The sequence below is a fragment of the Macrobrachium rosenbergii genome, chromosome 37, assembly GCF_040412425.1.
Source record: "Macrobrachium rosenbergii isolate ZJJX-2024 chromosome 37, ASM4041242v1, whole genome shotgun sequence".
Classification (NCBI taxonomy): Eukaryota; Metazoa; Arthropoda; class Malacostraca; order Decapoda; family Palaemonidae; genus Macrobrachium; species Macrobrachium rosenbergii.
Window position 1 is genome coordinate 5,474,979 of NC_089777.1, and position 21,853 is coordinate 5,496,831.

Genomic DNA, 21,853 nt, shown 5'->3' on the forward strand with positions numbered 1-21,853 from the left:
AAGTGTATCCTTGATTCGAACACCGGACGCGAAAGGTATAAAAACCCCTGCGGTGTCTGCCAGTTGTGTGTCTAGCAGTGTCACGGCAATGAGTTCCAAAGGTTTTCGTCTTCTTCGTCATCTTCTTCTTCTTCCTCTGCTTTTGATATCCGTCTGCTTTGAGGAATCCTGCGGAGACTCTAACACTAATTTACGACCAATCATAGGTAAGATCAAGGTCTAGACCTTGGGTAAGATAAGATTATGACAAGGAGAAGCAATTTTCTTGTAAGATCTGCACCACGTATTTCAGGTATGCTCGTGTTTGTTTCCACTAACGTTCATATACCGAATTCCTTCGTATTTGGATAACTCTTCGGGATGGCTGGTTGTTGGGGGGCGGTGTTTAGAAGAGAACTAGGCCCCAGGTAGAGTTAATATCTGTGAAGATGCTCTTTGTATACATGAACAATTATCCACATTTTAATATTCATACATGTACTGAATTGTTGCGTGTCCGGAAGTAATGGATTCTAGTGGATCACAATAAGGCCTGGGAGCCAATAGACGATAATAGTATTTAATTTAGAAGAAATGAGAAATGGTTCTAAATCAATATCTTGACCACAGCTTTCTTTACCAGTTAATTATGGCCCACATATAAGAACCAGCAACCATCTAATTTTTTCTTGTATCTTTCCACCCTCTCCTAATATTTGTTTCATGGTACAACTGCGGGTTTTCCTCTTATTCCACATTTCAGACCTTTTTACTGTCAGTTTCCGTTTCAGCACTGAATGACCTCATAGGCCCAAGCGCTTGGCCTTTGGCCTTAATTCTATCTTCCATTCCATTCCAATGGTTTAGGGCGTGGGGCTAGCAACTTCTTCCCACAAAATAAGGTTTAGTGATTTGCAACATGCTCTAGGAGCTTGAATGTAAGCAGCAAAGGATCTCAAGGAGAATCCAAAAGAGTTTTTGAGAAAATTAAAAGAATGAAATAGTAAGTTTCTCCTTCGAAGTAAAGGGGGCCTTCGCTAAGATTAAAGTAGATTCTAAGTAGATTGTTATTAATGTAGTGACTTTTATTTATTATTTTTTTGTTCCTTTTAATCAAGTGAGATTGTTCTTTCTTCTGATATTTCCCTCTTCTTCCTCATAATGAACACCATACCTGCAAATTTGAAAACTTAGTGCAAAAAAAGGAAACTGGAGAAGAGTTTTCCCCCTGTAAGTTACACCTTTCAAACCTTTAACTCTTTTGTAGCGTCCCGTCCTTAGGCTTTCCCTTCCAGCCTTTGACTGAATGACCTCAGCATTGTTTCTTAGTGACAGCTACTTTTCCTTTGGCACCAGATTTTATATTCCACATCCATTCATGCCAATAAGCCAGCAGACAAATGTGAACTTTCCCCGCAGGCATTCTCAGCCAAGAGCCTCCGGAAGACCTGCTGGAATTGTTGCCAGATAAAAACTACACATCTTTCATCGATGCCTGCTACGTCAAGTTCGTAGAGAGTGCTGGAGCCAGGGTGGTTCCGATATTGTGAGTTTCGTGAAAATATTCTTTTTTTATTATTTTTTTAGGGTAAGTGTCATGTTACGAGCTACACAAGTCTTCTGTAGTGCATTTTTTAGAGTCCTATGCAGTGAAAATCTTCAGGATTACATAAATTTAATAGTAATAATTACAGTAGAGAGATTAGGACACATTTAAATAGTATGAACTTCGAAAACATTACCAGTTTCAAAAGGATCTTTTCTTTTCTTTGCAGCATTAACCAGAACAACTCCTATTATGAGAACATCGCGTCGTCAGTGAACGGGTTAGTCAGTGTGTTTATTTCCTTTGTCCAGTCGTTGCGGTATATTATCTTGTGCAGGTGATGTAATCCCCTGTCACCCTATGTTTTCCGAATTAGTTCACATGACCCTCTCTAAACAAGAGCAGACATCATCACTGAGGCAGGATGATCTGAATGAATGCAGATATGGTAGTTGATGGGCCAGTGGATCTCAGGATAAAATGTCCAAAGAAAAAAAAAAGTTGCCGTCGGAAGAGAACGCAATAATATTGACTGCAGTGACGAGCTGTTAAATTTTGAGGGCAATCGAGAAGTGCACTTTAATGAATCAAGAGTTGAAATGGTTCATAGGGATTTGAGAATAACTCCAGAGGTGAAATTTGAGGATGTAATGTTGAAATTGAAAGACTTCAGAATGGGATTCTGACCGCACTTTCTATTTCACTTACTCATATGGTCTTTCATCCTTTAAACCCAGCTGTTGCAGTTTTTGTGTATGTTTGTTCGCAGAATTTTGCACAAAATTGTGAGGATTTTTACAGTAATTTGTCCCAAGGTGGGCTTCGAGACTACCAACGAGCGAGTAGATTGTGGGTAGTTTTTCGGCGGAAAAGGGACCTCACTGGGAGATAAAGACTTGAAAAGACAAAATCCTGTGCACCAATACCATCAATTTTGGTAACCAGATGTTTTCATTACCTCTGCGAAGAAAGTCAGAAAGGAGGTTATGTTTCCACTTCAACTATAATAGAGTTCGTTTGTGGTCTTCCATGTAGCTATTTGTAGTTTCACCCCGGCAGAGGTATGAGGTCTGCAAATGCCCCTTATCTTGTTTGAACAGAGCTTCATAGAGCTTTACAAATGCTCACCCTTTCTTCTCAATATGTGATGATATTAACAAGAATAATGGTTGTTTCTCCTGTAAAGTTATTGCTAATATTATTATTGATAACTGGAGAAACATTTAAATTATTATTATTATTATTATTATTATTATTATTATTATTATTATTATTATTATTATTATTATTATTATTATTTACCTCCCCAGAATCCTATTTCCCGGAGGAGACGTCTCTATGACCAACTCGAGTGGCTATGGCGCCGCAGGACAAAAGCTTTATGAACTCGTGAGTCTCATATTACTCACTGTAGTTTTATTCCCTTTTTCCTTAAGCAGTAGTATGAATAATAATAAAAATTTCATTCTTTCTCACATACTGAGTCTGTGTACAGAGATACTCATACGTTCCTTTCAGGCAGTGAAAGCTTACGATGAGGGAATTCACCTGCCTGTCTGGGGAACGTGTCTCGGTCAGGAGATGATCCTGTACTTGGCTGGTAACCAGACTGACTGGATGACCAGTTGCCTGGCAGAGAATAAAGCCGATTCTCTCACCTTGCAGCCAGGTAAAGTCACGGTGCTTCTACCACTAAAACTACTTCTTTTTAGGCTGATGTTTCTGCACAGCCCTTTCACTGCTTGTCTTTTATTTTGAGGTGTTAAAAAGCAGTGGCTTTTGTTAATATCACAAGTCCTTACTGTATATATATGGTGTAATAATAATATAATAATAATAGTGAAGAGATGCACGGCAGTGTAAGTGTCAATATATATATATATATATATATATATATATATATATATATATATATATATATATATATATATATATATATATATATATATATATATATATTGAACACAACTGCTTCACCATTTTAGTGTCTCATGCTTTAAATATTTATGAATAATAATAATAATAATAATGTTTTCCACAGATCACGAGCATTCTCGCATATTTCGTGAAATGCCTGAGAGAATCAAATACTTCCTAGAATTTCAGAACACTACAGTCAATTTCCACGAGCATTGTTCAACCCCAGAGGTAAGTTAATTGTCTTACTGACTCTGTTCTGTCACGCTAATCAGAGTTATTATATTAGTCTATGTTCCATGACAATCTTGTATTTATTATTATTATTATTATTATTATTATTATTATTATTATTATGTTGTGAGAGGTCTTCCTTTATCTGGAGTGGGTTTTGTGTCCTCCTGGGAGAGAAGCAGGTGCTCACCTGTTTACCTGCTCATTAAGTGGGAAAAGATGGTTGTGTTGCCTGTGTGAAGGGCATGAAAAACAATTATATAATCATATACGGTTGCCTTTGAAGTTTACATGATGAAAAAAATGTAAAATGATAGTTTGCAAAGAATGCTATTAAATTCCAGGTTATATATGTATATGTATATATATATATATATATATATATATATATATATATATATATATATATATATATATATATATATATATATATATATATATATATATATATATATATATCACTATATATATATAATGTGTGTGTGATTATAATCACTTTTGTACATGATTCATGTATCACACATTACCACAGGTGAAAAATAAGAGACAGGTTAATTGGTTTCGACTTTATATCAAGCCATTGACTGTCGACTGACACAATTAGAAGTCACAAATATATTGTACTACAGAAACACTACTGACATGACAATCTTGTATTTTAGATTACAGATTACCTACAGGCCGATGTCAAGGTATTATTCAAAACTCATTTGGCTAAAAATCACCATATTCTCAGGGGACAATACTGATAAACCTGTCAGGTGTGGATCTGTAGTCTCCTGTGGTCGGTATGTTTATCAGTATTGTCCCTTGAGAGTATATTGTGATTTTTAGCCAAATGAGTTTTGAAGGCCACTCCCACCTTGACACCGGCCTGTGGGTGGATCTGTGGTCTCAAACGGTTGTGTATGTTCGTCAGTACTGTTTCTTAGTATATATATTTGTGACTTCTAACACTATGTATCAGTCCTTACGTCAATGATGGATAAAAGTCGAAATGATAGTTGTGAATGTGTGATATATATATATATATATATATATATATATATATATATATATATATATATATATATATATATATATATATATATATATATATATATATATGATTAGTGTCACTAGTTGCCTCCCCCTTTTTTGTTGTTGTTGTTTGTTCTGTTGTTTTCATTTACTGCAAGCTGCTCGATCGATAGACACATCTGTCTATCGAGACTTCCCGCAAAGGTCAGAATACAAGGGTTTAAGACGGATTAAGGCCACTCCCTTTAAGCAGATCTTTCTTCGGGCAAAAGTGATTTCTGTCCTGTCGTTTTCTTACAGGCAAAACTCCCCCTGCGGGCATCAGCTGGAAATGATTCAACCCCATATGCTGGAAGTGCCCCCGGCCCCATAGGAGGAGATAAAAGCAGAAACCAAACCGAGGTCCGGCCTCACACGTGCACGGGACAGGGAGTGAAGAAGTCCAAGCCACCTGCCCCTGGCAGTGCCCTTAGCTAACCACGTGGCCCTTTTCAAAGTATACTTTCTCCTCGTCCCTTCGACCGCCAAGGCCGTGCTCGCTCCACCGTTGACCTGCTGGATGCCCACATACCATTGCCCGGCCCTTCGTGAAATTCCACGCATTGCCCTTTTACGTGAAGCCCCGCATCCTAACACATGAAGAAACTCTCGGAAATCGCAAGTCATCCACGGACCCCTTTTCACGCTGGAACCTGTGTTCCTGGTAATGTGCCCTGGAAGACCTCCATTCAGTCACGCTTTTGTCTCGTAATATTTACTTAAATTGTGAGCCAGTAATCACCGAATCTCTTGTCAAATGTCCGTGCTCTTCGAGTGTCGGCAGTGCTTAGCTATCATTAATATATCGTGGAAGCCCTTTGGCACCCTCCAGCTTCGAATTCATTATTCTTTTGTCTATTTTCATTACTGGCGTATAATGTGCATATCTCTCATTTCAGAGGGACCCTATTTCGTGGAAGCTTCTTGGACTGTGTCTGGAATCCCCAGTTTCATTCATCCCATAGAATCCCCTTCAGGATCAATAATCTACTTATGTTCCTCTTTCCCGTACTAATGTCATTTATGTAAATACACTCCTTTAAATTTGCCCACATGTTTTACGTAATATTTCCCTCCGTAACAAGAGCCCTACGCTCATATGAAATTCCCCCTTGTTTTCCTCTTTTTACGTTTTCCTGGAGCGACAGAAGTCAGAATCACAAGGCTAAATTACCTTAAATTGTTGCTACCTGTCTCACAGAGAATATTTCAAACTAAATCGCCAGGAAAAACGTAAATATATATATATATATATATATATATATATATATATATATATATATATATATATATATGACTTTTATCACATCACCGTGATTCATATACAATCAGTAAGCTATATATCAATTTGCTCTACCTATAATATATTTTCATATATGTTACCACATTTTAGTTGATAAAAGTTAAGAGCGAAGGACAAGAACTCAGGACTACAGTGGGCGCATTAACCCACTTGCTGGCGGCGTGGGTTAATGCGTCCACTGTAGTCCTAAGTTCTGTCAAATTATACTAACTTATTATCAACTAAAAATTCCTTCGGTAACATATATGAAAATATATTATTTCCGAGGTAGAGCGAATATTAAAGGACGTTTGTATATTATATATATATATATATATATATATATATATATATATATATATATATATATATATATATATATATATATATATGTGTGAAAAAGAAGAGACAGGGTATAGGTCCTGACTGGTTTCGAATATATATATATATATATATATATATATATATATATATATATATATATATATATATATATTGTATGAAAAAAACCCATACAACCTTGTTTTGCACTTACCTGCCAAAGTCGCAGGTGTTGGTCCACCTGGTAGCGTCGACCCTCGATAGATCGTCTCTCTCTCTCTCTCTCTCTCTCTCTCTCTCTCTCTCTCTCTCTCTCTGCTCCTGTTTATCTGCGATGTGGAAATCAAACCTAACCTTACCAAAAATAGTTTACTCTATAAAGCTAACAAACGACAAGTTAAAAACGTGGTAAATAAGAAAAGAAAATACTAAAAGCACAAAAAGGAATGTATATGATAAATAAATATCTCCCCAACAAAACATCCTAGCAAACACCAAAATTATAAATGGGATTCTTTCCCATTTCATTCTCTGCCCCAGTAAGTCTCCATGTAACCATAAGTCCTTAAGTCACAGTTCCTTTTTAAATGACCACTTCCCACTGTGGCTTTGTTATGCGCATGTCAATGCAGATGCTTGACCACCCTAATTTATCCATGGTTCCATTGAAACATTCTGCCAAAGAAAGGAACCAGCTCCATTAAAAATCAAAGTTCACCTAGTTTACTAAGACAAAGAAACACACGAGACGAATGTTAAATAATGATAAAGGAATAATCACTAAAATAATCAGGTCTGTCAAGGTTAGTCATTTTCTAAGTCTCTCCTCACTCTACACCAAATGGGAATTCCAATTCCCAGTGTGTCCTAAGCACGTCTTTCAGCTATCGCTTTTCACAACCGAATGCCTCCCCTTTCACAAGAACGGATCACAACAAGTGATTTTCACAATGCATGCACGAACGTACATTTCTGTTTAACACACCCAGAAATCTGACTAGAACTGAACCCCAGGCTTCTAGAACAATCTATGCTGACACTTACCTCCCCTCCACGTGTCACTGTATCTGGGCACTCTCCAAACAATGTTCAGGTCACGGATGGTCAATTGCTGAATCCCTAAAGGTGACTGTATGCTAAGCACTGAATTAACAAACACTCAAGACACATATCTTCCACCTGCGAGATTTGTTAAACATTGCAAAAAATCGTATGTCAAAATACCTCCATACCCATGTATATATATATATATATATATATATATATATATATATATATATATATATATATATATATATATATATATATATCTGTGTGTGTGTGTGTGTGTGTGTGTGTATATGTGTGTATATGCATGTAAATATATATATATTGAATGTGTATGTGAAACATTGCATCTCATTTTTATTAACTAACCTCTTAAACTTTTACCAAATTATAAGTGAAAGGCTTCAACTGACCATAAGTGGAATTTTATTTGTAACTTTGCTAGGAGCTAAGCCCTAAAAATATGCAAAATTATCATTCTTTGTTGTATTTCATATGTTGATGATTAATGATGAATTCCTGTCAGTTTCACCGATATTCCATGATATAAAATTAGTTGAAGCTGTTCTTATGTTCGTTATAAGTTCTTCATATAAAGAGAAAAAGTACTCGGCACTCCAAATATAATTATGAACCGCGGAACTTGCAGTAAATGCTTGCCATTCTTCCAAATCCACAGTCACACCTGTCCATCTTACAGTGAGTTTTTAAGAGGTGCTAAATAATGAGCAGGAGGACAGGTTCTGCTAGTTTATTCAGAACGCAGGCCACTTATAAAGCGACGTGGACGGACGTCACACAGAGGTATGCAATAGATTTTAGGTGACCCGAGGTCAATTACTCTCAGAAATAATTACAATGGATAAATACAAGTAATGTAAAAAATGAGTTCAAAGAATTGACATAACAACATTCTGACACATGTGCAAAAGAAGCAGATAAATGAATTAGTAATAGATACACATTTACACAGGAAAAATATGACTAATTTCGCTTGACCCGATCCTATAGGAATGATATTGAAGAAAACGGGTGGTTCATCATAGAAAGCTCACTCAGCGGCGACTTTACAAATACTCCCCCAAAAGACGTGGGTAACGTCTGATTAATCTAGGTATCTGCTGGGACGTTGGAGAGTGCCACGGCTCTGCAAAGTCAGCTGGGGGATGTGGTGTGACCGGGGCGGCTGGCTGTGGTGTTGGTTGGTTGCTTTCGGGGGCAACCACGCGACCTCCTTTTGGGGCAGCCCGGCTGCAGAGGCAACAGTTCTTGAGGAGGGGGTTTCATGGTCCCGTCTGCTGTTTCCTCCAAAAGGGCAGGCTTGAGACGGTTGACCGACACCCAGTCATCCTTCCCATGCAGGGCGAGGTGGAATGCTTTCGTGTTCCTCTCGAGCACGCGGAAGGGCACCCTGTAGGGCCTGGTTAGTGAAGGGCAGATGGCGTCGTCCCTGACACAGACGTGGGTGGTGGAGGACAGGCCGGGAAGTGTGAAGGTTGCTGACCTATCGGTATACGTCTGCTGGCAGGGGCGAACTTCCCGACTATGTCGCGAGCCCTCTGGACTGACGTTGTGCCTCCCGTGATGGGACTACGAGGGCTCCCTGTAGATTTTCTCTGCTGCGGACGGGTCGCCGTTGGCTCTGGGGGCGGTTCTCAGTCCGAGGAGGACCCAGAGCAGCTGGTACTTCCAATCCTTGGCGGTGCAGCGGGCCATGAGGGACACCTTCAGGAACCTGTGGAATCTCTCCACCAATCCGTTGGCTGCAGGGTTGTAGACGGTGGTAGTGTGGTGAGAGGTCCCCAGCAGGCGTGCCAGGGCGGACCACAGCTCGGACAGGAAGGCCTGGCCCTGTCGTGGTCCGGGTCCGGGACACCGAACAGGCTGATCCAGCTGGAGAGGAGGGCCTCGGCGCACACACTGGCGGTGGCTTCCTGCATGGGCGTCGCTTCAGGCCACCTGGTTGAGCAGTCGACAATCGTCAGGAGGTATCTGGCCCTGCCTGATAGGGGAAGAGGGCCTAAGATGTCCATGTGTATGTGTCCAAACCGCCTCACCGGCTGGGGAAACTCGCCTACCCCTGTCTCAGTGTGATGCCCTATCTTGCTGGTTTGGCACCAGATGCACTGTCTCACCCAGGCCGTCGCGTCCTTCCGCATACCGTGCCAGATGAACTTCTCTGCCAGCAGCTTGGCCGTCGTCCAGCCAGAGGGGTGGGACAGCCTGTGGATGACATCAAACACCAGACTGCGGCGGGAGGTGGGTACCAGCGGGCGAGGCTGGCCGGTACTTACGTCGCACAGCAGTTTTGGTCCCTCAGGGGCGAGGATCACATCCTTCCACTTGAGGGACGTGATGGCGGTGCGGTAGGCTGGAGTCTCTGGGTCGGTGGTCTGTTCCCGGGCGAGGTCCTCTTAGTTGATCTCGAGCTGCACCGCACTGAGCTCGATTCTGGAGAGGGCGTCTGCTACAGGGTTCTTCCTGCCGGGGAGGTACTTGATTGAGCAGGTGAACTCTGCGATGGCTGTGAGATGCCACTGCTGCCTGGAAGACCATGCGTCCCCATGCTTTGTGAAGGTATGGACCAGCGGCTGGAGGTCCGTCCAGATTGTGAAGGGCGTACCCTCCAGGAGGAACTTGAAGTGATGTACTGCCTGATACACTACGCAGAGTCCCCTGTCGAAGGTGCTGTAGTGGGCCTCCGCGCAGCTGAACTTTTTTGCTGAAGAAGGCGATGGGCTGGGGGCCACCGGCGATGATCTGCTCCTGGACAGCTCCACAGGCAACGTTGCTGGCATCCGTCGTCAACTGGAGGGGGCCGTTGGGGTCCTGGTGGGCCAAAGCGGTTGTTTCGGCGAGGGCAGCCTTCGTCAGGGAGAAGGCCTGCTGCTGGTCGGCTCCCCAAATTAAGGACTTCTGTTGGCCCTTCAGGATCTCCGTCAGGGGGGCCTGTAGTAGTTGACCATCCCGAAGAATTCCTGTATGGCCTTGACGGAGGTAGGGATGGGGAACCAGGTGACGGCTGCGACCTTTGATGCGAGTGGACAGACACCCTCTGGGGATATCTCGTGGCCCAGGAAGTCAGCTTTCTCGACACCGAAGGTGCATTTGTCGAACCTGATGACGAGGCCGTTCTCCTGCAGGCGCTGCAGGACCATCCGGATGTGTCGCAGGTGCTCTTTGGGGGATCTGGAAAAAATTAGAATATCATCCATGTAACAGACGCAGAAATTCAGGTCCCCCAGGATGCTGTCCATCAGCCTCTGGAAGGTTGCCCCCATGTTCCTCAGGCCGAAGGTGGAAAGGGCTGGTGCCAGAAGGAGTAGGACCCGAAGGGTGTGATGATGGCGGTTTTGGTGATATCTTCTGGAGCAACTGGTACCTGGAAGTAACGTTTCAAAAGGTCTAGTTTAGAGAATATTTTGGCCCCATGAAAGGAGGCCATGAGATCTTGCATGTTGGGTAGAGGGTAGTGATATGGTTCAGTTGCGAGGTTGAGCCGCCTGTAGTTGCCACAGGGTCTCCAGGAGCCATCCGGTTTCTGCACCATGTGGAGGGGAGAGGCCCACGGGCTGGAGGCCTTCTTGCATATGCCCATTCGCTCCATCTCGGCGAAAGCGGCTCTGGCCTCCTGAAGGCGCCAAGGGGGAAGTCTCCTGAACTTTGCGTGTGTTGGGGGGCCCTTCATCTTAATGTGGTGGTAGATTCCGTGTTTTGCTGGGGCTCCGGGTACCTGGCGCAGTTTGGGCTTGAAAACATCAGGGAACTCCTTCAGCAGCTGGGCGTACTGGTGTGGGGCGACGGAGCAGATGGTAGGCACGCTGGATCCCAGTGCCAGGGGAAGGGACTGGCAGGAGTCGGTGTCGAGGAGAAGCTTGTGACCAACGTTGACTGCCAGCCCGAAGAGGGCGAGGAAATCTGCACCCAGGAGTGGGGTCCTGACGTCCACGACAATGAAGTTCCACCTATATCTCCAGCCAAGGATGGAGATCGACAGGAGCCTGGTGCCGTAGGAGAGGATGGGGGACCCATTGGCGGCCATTAGGAAGGCAGCCGGGTCCAACGGGCGTTTGCAGTCCTCCCTGGACGGCGGAAACACTGATCGAACAGCCCCAGTGTCGACCAACATCATCCTGCCAGAGACGGTGTCGGGGACGTAGAAGCCTAATGTTTTTGGGCTCCTGGGTTCCTCTGCTGCCATGGAGGCTGTTCTGTTGGCCGCCACCTCCCTCATTTTTTGGATGGGCGAAAGAGCAGGGGGGTTGGCAGTTCTGGGCGTCCTTGCCATACTGCTGGTGTAGTAGCAAGGGCCCGGTGGGTTCTTCTTGTGGTGGTATGCTGGCTGCCTTCTGGTGACGGGCGTTTATCTCCTCCTCTGCGTTATCCTCCAGCTGGAGAGAACTGATGGGGTATGCGGGCGTGGATGCCCGCTTGCTGTTTTTTTTGGAGTCCGTCAGCCTTATTAAGCGCTGTCCTGATCAGGTCCTCGAGTGGCTTGGTATAAGGGGTCGAGGATCTGGGTTCGGACCTCCGGGAGGAGTTGACGGAGGAGGATCTCCCTTGATAGGCTAACTCTGACTGCCTACTGCTGCTGTCTGTCTCGGGAAGGGTGAGGAGGTCCTGGATCACGCCCCAAGTCTCCAGGATGTTCTGGTCATGCCGCGGGTTGTTGACAAGGTCAAGGGCATGGGCGGCCCTCTCAGAGACTGGCAGGGAGCAGGTATCGACGAGAGAGTTTTTTAGATGCTAGTAGGTGATGGGGCGTGCGGCAGACACCCAAGCATCGAGCTTTCTGTAGACCTCCTCCCGTAAGGCATTGATCATGGCATCGCCTTGCAGTACCTCGTCAGTGAGTCCCGCCAGTCTGAACTGTCCCTCGACCCTGTATAGCCATGATGATGGGTTGCTGTGTGTGAAAGGCGGCAGCTTTATGGCAAGGGCGGATTTACTCCGTTCCGTCGGGACAGGCAGCACACGGGGCACGGGTAGCGGCGTGGAGGAGCGTGTGATTCTGGGCGTGGGGAGGGGCGGGTGGGCAAAACTCGAGGGAGATATCTGAGTCCGAAGTTCGTGGTTAACTGTATGTGGGGACACAAAATAAAGAAATACTGATGGTATAAAGGCGTAGCCCTATACAACCGGAATTTTTCACAGCCGCACACAAAGTCATATAATATAAATATATTATTGGCGTTTCAAGATGACATGACTGCTGTTTTGCATTCAGCCAAGTTAAGCTGCATTGGGTGTAGTCAGTAACTGGATGGGTGACCACCACTGAATCACTGTCTTATGCTCTCTCTCGCTTTTTAAAAGGGTTCTTTTGTTTTATTACGAGAATCTACTTTATATATGTATGTAAATATACACCTAAATTATCTATAATATAAAGAATTAAAGGAAAAAAAACTACGTCCGCTGATATCGGCAAGTGGTGGAGGCGATTATGTCCTTATGGATGAATTCACGGTTTGTAATTAAGGCAGAAACAATGATGACTCTAGGATAGGAAAACGCTGCAGTAGGTTGTGACGGAATCAATTCAGAGATCATTTAAGTGAATTTCAGTGAGACCTTCAGTGCTAACTATATAGACTGTTTTGCAAAGCAGGAAGTAGGCGAGCCTCAGGATTGGGAACTGGAAGTCATAGCAAAGGTGGAGATCAATGAAAGGAGAACTGACTGACCAGATGATGTCGGTTGCAACGAAAATATTCAGTTTACTTTTATGAAAGGCAGGAGTTGTAGGACATGATATATATAGTATGGCTTCCAAAGTTCAAGACTTCTTGAAATCCATGATGATTTACCATACACTTTATAAAGAAACATCATGTGTATATATACATATATATATATTTGTTATATATATATATATATATATATATATATATATATATATATATATATATATATATAATCAGAATAAGTTACAAACGTCCTTTAATATCCAATTAAGCTCTACCTCGAAATAATATATTTTCATCATATGTTACCTTAAGAGGAATTTTTTAGTTGATAATGAGGCAACTGTCCCGTGGGCTCAACCAGCGAAGGACAGGAACTCAGGACTACAATGAGTGAAATTAACCCACAAGTGAGGTAATAAATGTGGATATCAGGTTCCATGTACAAATCACCCAGGTGAGACGAACTCAATGGTGTTTGTATTTGGAGGACGATATCCATCCACCTCTGCCATGTTGACTTTCGTGTAATGGTTTGTCAGAAATGCAGCCATATTATGACTTTTTATCACATCACCGTGATTCATATACAATCAGTTGATCAAACGTCCTTTAATATCCAATCTCGCTCTACCTGGAAATAATATATTTTCATATATGTTACAAGAAGGGAATTTTTTAGTTGATAATAATGTTTAGATGATTTTAAATTTTTCAAACCAGCGAAAGACAGGAACTCATTCACTACAGTGGAACGCTAATCAGTTTCGGCCACATTTGTGAGGTAATAAGTGGATATCGGTTGCATTTGTTTTGTATTTAAAAACAATCACCGTCGAACTCAGGTGTTAAAAACGTATTTGGAGAAACGATATCCACCCACCTCTGCCATGTTGAAGTGTAATGCGTTTGTTGCAAATCCCATATTATGACTTTTTTCACATCACCATGATTCATATACAATCAGTAAAATAAACGTCCTTTAATAATATGTATATGAATCAAACTTATCATACAACTATTGGGAAAAAGGAAAACTAAAAAGAACGAAAACAAAATAAATAATGTTACACAAGTGAGTATGTTGAAACCTCGTTCAGTCTATTTGGTGATTTTTTGAATGTGGATGGTCTTGTGTTACTCTATTCTTTTGCCTATTTTGCCGTAATTTTGGGCTATTTTAACACAAATATGCATTCAAATGAAAGTAAATACAGTGAATCACCGTGTGCATCAACCTCAAATGCAGGTGTGCCACTTAAAGTTGGTTTTTATAACCGTAAAGTAGTGCAAAGCCTTCACTTTGGCAAAAGTTGCTGCAGGAAAAAGCTGCAGAAGACGAATTTTTCTGATGTTTCTGTGGATGATACTATACATGCATTACTATACATGCATTACTATCTTGTAATCCCCATTATGATGTTGATGTTATGAAAATTGCAGAATTATGTTTTCTACTTTAATCTGTTGTTTGTGCAACATTACTTTCACTGCAAACAAGCAAAGCTTACTTGGTTGCTTGCTTGCAAAAACTGTTACTTTTGTAATGCCTTTCTTCTTGTTTTATGTTTTAGTCTCTCACTTCTTACCTTGTTATTCTTCTGTGTGTCCACAGCACCTCAAGGACTGCAACTGGTGTATTCTTGAAGATAAATTATTTTTAAGTATTGATATCTCTCAGGAAGGCGTATAGAGATGAGTTCTATAATTTCTTCACTTTAATAAAGAACTTAGTGTTATAAAGATCAGTACTAAATTAACAGGCTACAGTGGTATAAACAGAAATCACTCTGGAGTAATTAACTTGAACTCAATGGAGTATATGGGAACACCCATGAAGCGAGGGGAGACGTACTCTCCCTTAGTGGACACAATTCCAATCTGCCCTCTCCTGTCGCTTTCCAGACTGTTGAACCCCTGGATTTCTTGTTATCTGCAATCTCCACCTCCTTCTAGTCCTATTGGAAGGATTTATCAGCAAGGTCTCCCCTTCAAATAGTTGATTGCAAAGGACTGTAGTAGGTGTGACTCAAATCTCTCCTTAGAGGACTTGATTGGAGGTGATCTTAGGAGGGTGTGTGAAAGACCCCTCCCTAGCATGTTTGATTGGAGGGTGTTGAAGTACATCACTTTGTCCAGCCCCCAATTTCCTGGAATTTCCATGAAAACGCCTCCTATTGAAGGCGGGGTTATAGAGCTGGCTGCTGTAAGCTTTCTGGCTGTGCTGACTCATGATTTGGTTAACTTAATCACAAGGCCACTACTTCCCACTTTTATGATCTTTTATGGCTTCAGGCGCGATATACTTGCTCACTGTTTTTGAGTTCATGCAAAGTCCTATCTCGGTCAGCATATTTGAATCCATGATAACAACAGCTTTTAGGTGTTATCACTGTTCTCTCTGCCTCTCTTTTTATTCTTACGTCTCTCTCTCTCTCTCTCTCTCTCTCTCTCTCTCTCTCTCTCTCTAACTCTCTCTCTCTCTCTCTCTCTTTTTTTTGCTATCTAATTTCCCAAGCTTGGGGATTAACACTTTAATCTCTTTGTACTTCTCTTTATAGACTACATACTTTCAGTCTGGTGATTTTTTTCCAACTTGATGTATGTTGCAAATAAATCAAACAAGCAAGCTGCTTCGTTGCTTGCTTGTAAAAATACTGTTACTTTATTCTCTTGTAGTGTTCTGTGTATTCTAAAACAACAATAATGATAAAATTTTGAAAATTGGTTATTTTTGCAACATGACATAGTTGCAAAAAAAAAAAGCTGGCAACAAAAAATACAATTTTTTCTGAAAGCAAGCTAGCATTCTGATTTGGTTGCTTGCTTTCAGAAAAAATGTATTTTGTTGCAAGCTTGCAAGAAAGCAAGCTAGCATTCTGATTTGGTTGCTTGCTTTCAGAAAAATTGTATTTTAGTCTCTTGTATGGTTTATTCCTTCTATAACAATAACAATAGGAACAAATTACTGTTTTTGTAATAATTTGTTTTTGTTGCAAGCATGCATTCATACACTTGCTTGCATGTTTATTTGTATGGATTATAAACATTATTATTTATGTCGAAATACAAAATTTTTATTTTAATGGGATTAATTAGGAAATTTTGGTTGATAAAGGTTACCTGCATTGCAGGAAATTGCAGCTATCTTCAATAAGCAGATTTTTCATTAGTGCCAAGCAATTCCCATATCATAAGAATTCATCACAAAAAATTACTCCTTTATCTCAAATACTCAGCAAAATATAACTTTTTGAATATTGGTAAACTTTAATCTTTATTTATTAATTTTTTTAAAAAGTGGCAAAAGTAGGTTGTAGCGGTGAACGCCTCAATTGTAAGGTGCGAGTATTATTAGTATTATTAGTATTGTTACTATTCTTAAAACTGTTATTAGTATTAGAATGATTAACACTATTTTGGTTTTGGTTAGTTTTTTTATTATTGTTTTGTATTCCCTGCACTTTTCTGCGGAGTAGGAATTTAGTCTTGAAATTCAATTTGTCTAATTGTCGACGATCTTAATTCATAATTGTGAATGTCTAACTGTGTTCAGTAATTCATCAAACACTCTGCATGGCCACACAAGAAAAAAAAATTATTTAATCAGAGTACATCAGTTATATAAGAAATTTGTTATACTGTACCAAAATTAAAAGAATTTGTCAAATTGTCATTTAGTAAAAAAAAGAAATTCTGTACTGAGTTCAGTTCACAAGTAAAACTCTGTAAGGTGTCAAAGAAACGAGCAGGTAAAGGTTACTGCTGATTTATTACAGATCCAGGCGGCTTATATTGCGGCCGACTGACGCCGGGCTAGAGACAATGGAATTGACTGTGACCTGAGGTCGAAACAATAAACAATAATATGCAGTGAACGAGTACGCTGTTACAATACAAAACATACAGAGACACAATATAGATACAGTCTTGATGCCTGTGAATGAAGAAACATGTGATACACAATGTGTGACATTCGTATAAATACCATAAAGTAAAAATGATTAAAATGCGTGACCTGGCACGTTTTAGGCGTGACTAATTTAGCTTGAAGAAAACGGGAAGTCACCAAAGAAAACAAGCTCAGCGGAGACTTTAATGGCGCCGCCGAAACACTATCCTGGCGCCGAATTGGTGACTTTACAAATACTCCCAAGACGAGGGACGCGTCTGATTAATCCCTGTACCTGGTGGGGCGCTGAAGGGTGCCGCGGCTCCCTTGAGATAACTGAGGGGCCTCCCGCCTGTGAGGCTGCTGTTTGGGCGGTCCCTTCCTGGGGCGGCGCGCCCTGCGGTGGTGAGGGCGTGCTGGAGTGCGTTTTTCGGAAGGGGTGCTGCGGCGCTGCCGGGACTCTCCGACAGGAAGGCGGGCTTTAGCGGTCTATGGAAACCCAGTCGTTCCTGCCTGGAAGTGCCAGCCGAACGCCTTGCTGTTCCGTTCCAGCACGCGGAAGGGTCCCCTGTAGGGCTTAGTTAGTGGTGGACGGACGGCGTCGACTCTGACGAAGACGTGGGTGGCGGATGACAGCTGTGGCGGCATAAGGTGGTTGCTCTGTCGATGTATGAGCGCCTGCAAGGCGAACTTGCCGGCACGCGTCGGAGCCTCTGCAGAGATGGGGAGTGGCGATCATCCGTCACGAAGCTCTCCCGGCACCACGAGGGGTTCCCCATAGGTTTGTTCAGCTGCGGATGGGGTGCCGTCGGCTCTGGGGCGGTCCTCAACCGAGGAGGACCCACGGCAGCTGATGTTTCCAGTCCTCGGCGGTGCAGCGGGCCATGAGGATGACTTTAAGGACCTGTGGAACCGTTCAACCAGGCCGTTGGCCGCTGGGTTGCACGCTGTGGTGGTGTGGTGCGTGGTTCCCAGCAGTTGAGCCAGGGCAGACCACAGCTCGGAGAGGAAAGCGGGGCCCTGTCCGGTTGTGATGTGGTCCGGGACGCCGGGCGGCTAACCCAACTGGAGAGCAGGGCCTCAGCGCACGCGCTGGCGGTGGCTTCTTGCATGGGCGTGGCCGGGCCACCTCGTTGAACGGTCTACCACCGTGAGGAGGTATCTGGATCCGCCTGATGGGGAAGGGCCCGACGACGTCGATGTGGATGTGGCCGAAGCGGCGCCCTGGCTGTGGGAACTCGCTGTACCCCCGACTAATACTGTGACGACCCACTTTACTGGTCTGGCACTGCAGGCACTGTTTTGCCCAGGCTGTGGCGTCCTTTTGCACCCGTGCCCAGACGAACTTTTTTGAAAGCAGTTTGGCGTGGTCCTGCCGGAGGGTGTGAGAGGCCGTGGATGATGTCAAATACCTGGCGGCGTGAGGCTGGAACCAAAGGGCGGGGCTGGCCTGTGCTGATGTCACAGAGCAGACTGGGGCCTCGGGGGCGGGTCACGTCCCGCCACTTGAGGGATGTGATGGCGGTGCGGTATGCTGGGGTTTCTGGGTCAGCGGCCTGTTCTCTGGCAAGAACGTCCTGGTAATCTACACCAAGCTGCACTGCGTTCAACTCGACTCTGGAGAGGCGTCTGCTGTATTTTTCTTGCCGGGAGGTACCTGGACGGAACAGGTAAATTCGGCTATGGCTGAGAGGTGGCGCTGCTGTCTGGAAGACCATGTCCCCTTGCTTATGAAAGCGTGAACCAGTGGCTGGTGGTCTGTGAAGATTGTGAAGGCGTCCCTCCAGGAGGAACTTGAAGTGCGAACTGCTGCGGTACATCGCGCAGAGTTCCCTGTCGAAGGTGCTGTATCGGGACTCTGCGGGATTGAACTTCTTGCTGAAGAAGGCGATGGGCTGGGGCGCCGTTGATGATTTGCTCCAGAACAGCACCGCAGGTAACGTTACTGGCGTCTGTCGTCAGCTGGAGGGGGAGCCTTGGGATCCTGGTGTGCCAAGGCGGTTGCCTTGGTGAGGGCGGCCTTCGTCCGGGAAAAGGCCTGCTGCTGGCTGGGTCCCCAAGACAGGGACTTCGGTTGACCTTTTGGACTTCCGTCAGGGGCCGTGGTGTGCGATCCCGGGATGAAACCTGTAGAAGTTTACCATCCCAAGGAACTCCTGGACTCTTGATGGAGGTGGGTGTCGGGAACTTTGCTACGGCTGCCACGTTCGATGTAAGAGGGCGGACGCCTGTCGGAGATACCTCGTGACCCAGGAACTCTGCTTTCTGGGCGCCGAATGTACACTTGTCAAAACGACTGTTTCGGAGGCCGTTTTCTTGGAGTCGCTGGAGGACTGCTTTGATGTGCCTTTGGTGTTCGCTGTGAGACCTGGAAAATATGAGAATGTCGTCGACGTAGAGGCAGAAACACCTTAGGTCCCCCAGGATGCTGTCCATGAGCCGCTGGAAGGTGGCCCAGCGTTCCTCAGCCCGAAGGTGGAGAAGGCGAACACATAGGACCCGAAGGGCGTGATGATGGCTGTCTTTGGTATGTCCTCTGGCGCAACAGGTACCTGAAAATAAGATTTAAGAAGGTCCAATTTAGTGAATATTTTGGCCCCGTGAAAGGAGGCCGTAAGGTCTTGCATATTGGGCAGAGGGTAGTGGTCGGGCTCCGTTGCAATGTTGAGCCGTCTGTAGTCGCCGCACTTTAATGTCTCCAGGAGCCGTCCGGTTTCTGCACCATGTGGGGGAGGCCCATGGACTGGAGGCTTTCCTGCAGATGCCCATCTGTTCCATCTCCGCGAATGCTTTTTTCGCCTCCTGAAGGCGCTGAGGGGGAAGCCTGCGGAACTTCATGTCGGGGCCCTTTAGTCACTATATGGTGGTATATGCCGTGCTTGGCTGGGGCCCCGGGACTTGGCGGCTCGAACTAAACACCTCAGGGAACTCCGACAGAAGGTGTGCGTGCTGGTGGGGCGGCGGCGCTGATGGTGGGTCTGGGTCCCGCCGTTAACGGGAGAGACCGGCAGGAGTCGGTATCGAGGAGGCGCTATTATTATCGACTAGCAGGCCGAAGTGCGCCAGAAAATCGGCCCCCAGGAGTGGGGTTCCTCGTCCGCGACGATGAAGTCCCAGGAGTAACTCTGGCCAGGATGGAGATCGACAGGAGCCTGGTGCCGTAGGAGAGGATGGGGTTTCCGTTGGCGGCCGTCAGGAAGGCGGCCGGGTCTGGTGTCTGGTTGCGGTCCTCTCTGGATGCTGGGAAGACCGACTTGAAGGCTCCTGTGTCGACCAGCATCATCCTGCGGAGACGGTGTCGCGGACGTAAAACCTACTGTTTTTGAGGCCCTGGGTTCTTCGGCTGCCATGGCGGCCTGTCCTGCTGGCCGCCGCCACCCCGTTTTTGAACGGTTGAACGAGCAGGGCGGCAGGCAGTTTCCATTTCCTTTCCGAACCACTTGTGATAGCGACAGAAGCCGAGGACCACCGTCTACTGTGGTTCGGTGGATCTGTTGGCGATGGCGTTGACGGGCTGCTCGTCCTCTTCAGGCTGGACCGGAGCTGACCGGTTGAGTGGCCGGTTTTGAATGTGAAGCCTTGACGGAGTCTGTGAGGTGTTGTGCCGCCTCTATGAGGTCCTCGACAGGCATGGTGTAGGTGCGCGATCTGGTTGCGTACTTCCGGGAGGAGTTAAGCGAAGGAAAAATTTCCCGTCTGAAGCTTATCTCCTGCCGCTTGTTCGTGCCACCCGAGACTGGTGTTGACAGGAGATCTACGACCATGCCCCAAGCGTCTCTTGGTTGAGTCGTGGCGTGGATTATTAGCAAGGTCGATAACATTGGCCGCTCGGCGATGGGCAGGGAGCAAGCTTCGAGGAGGAACTTTTTGTGGTGCTGTATGTGAGGGTGAGTGTTTGGTACCCGCGAGATGAGTTTGTTGTACCACGTCCTCCGGAAGGGCGTTGAGCACTGTGTCGGCCTGTAGGATTTCGTCCGGTGAGGTCGCGATTCTGAAGTGGCTCTCCACCCTGCGCAGCCACCTCGATGGGTTGCCCTGCGTAAACGGCGGCAGCTTTAGGGTGAGGGGGCCCGCGATTGTGTTGCCCGGCCGTCGTGTGTGTTCGGGCGCTGGTGTGGAGTGCGGGAGGGCCTCGATTTAAGGCGGGCGCGGCTGCGATGGGAGGTAGGTAAACCTCGAGTCCAGCGAGGTCAGCGTTTAACTGCATGAAGGAGGGATATCCGCGTCCATGCTGCTGAGCTGACCCCCTTACTGGAGTAGGATATCGCGTCAGTACGCACTTTCGTGCGCCGTGTGGTTCCGCTAGTGGCGCTGGTGGGATGCGCCGACGAGTCAGCACGCTCAAACGCTGGTTACAGCGCGTGTTTAGGCCGCTAAGAGCGTTTTTGGAGAAATCCTGGAGCCAAGACTGAGTCGCCGTGTGAGTCCGCTAATGGCTCCGGATACTCGGGGTCACCACTGTAAGGTGTCAAAGAAACGAGCAGGTAAAGGTTACTGCTGATTTATTACAGATCCAGGCGGCTTATATTGCGGCCGACTGACGCCGAGCCGTGAGAGACAATGGAATTGACTGTGACCTGAGGTCAAACAATAAACAATAATATGCAGTGAACGAGTACGAATTACAATACGAAACATACAGAGACACAATATAGATACAGTCTTGATGCCTGTGAATGAAGAAACATGTGATACACAATGTGTGACATTCATATAAATACCATAAAGTAAAAATGATTAAAATGCGTGACCTGGCACGTTTTAGGCGTGACTAATTTAGCTTGAAGAAAACGGGAAGTCACCAAAGAAAACAAGCTCAGCGGAGACTTAATTAATGGCGCCGCCGAAACACTATCCTGGCGCCGAATTGGTGACTTTACAACTCCTTC

The 21,853-nt window shown here is 44.9% G+C and overlaps 1 protein-coding gene across 1 annotated transcript in view; it reads left to right on the forward strand.

The window, feature by feature from the left end:
• The first annotated feature begins 40 nt into the window (after nucleotides 1–40).
• The window catches only part of LOC136825268 (gamma-glutamyl hydrolase-like), a 29,489-nt gene continuing 7,676 nt past the window's right edge, over nucleotides 41–21,853 (forward strand). The window contains exons 1-6 of the mRNA XM_067081324.1: nucleotides 41–206; nucleotides 1,399–1,525; nucleotides 1,755–1,805; nucleotides 2,836–2,914; nucleotides 3,044–3,194; nucleotides 3,567–3,673. Of these exons, the coding sequence (XP_066937425.1) occupies nucleotides 89–206; nucleotides 1,399–1,525; nucleotides 1,755–1,805; nucleotides 2,836–2,914; nucleotides 3,044–3,194; nucleotides 3,567–3,673 (633 nt within the window). The 5' untranslated portion in view covers nucleotides 41–88. The remainder of the gene's footprint in view (nucleotides 207–1,398; nucleotides 1,526–1,754; nucleotides 1,806–2,835; nucleotides 2,915–3,043; nucleotides 3,195–3,566; nucleotides 3,674–21,853) is intronic.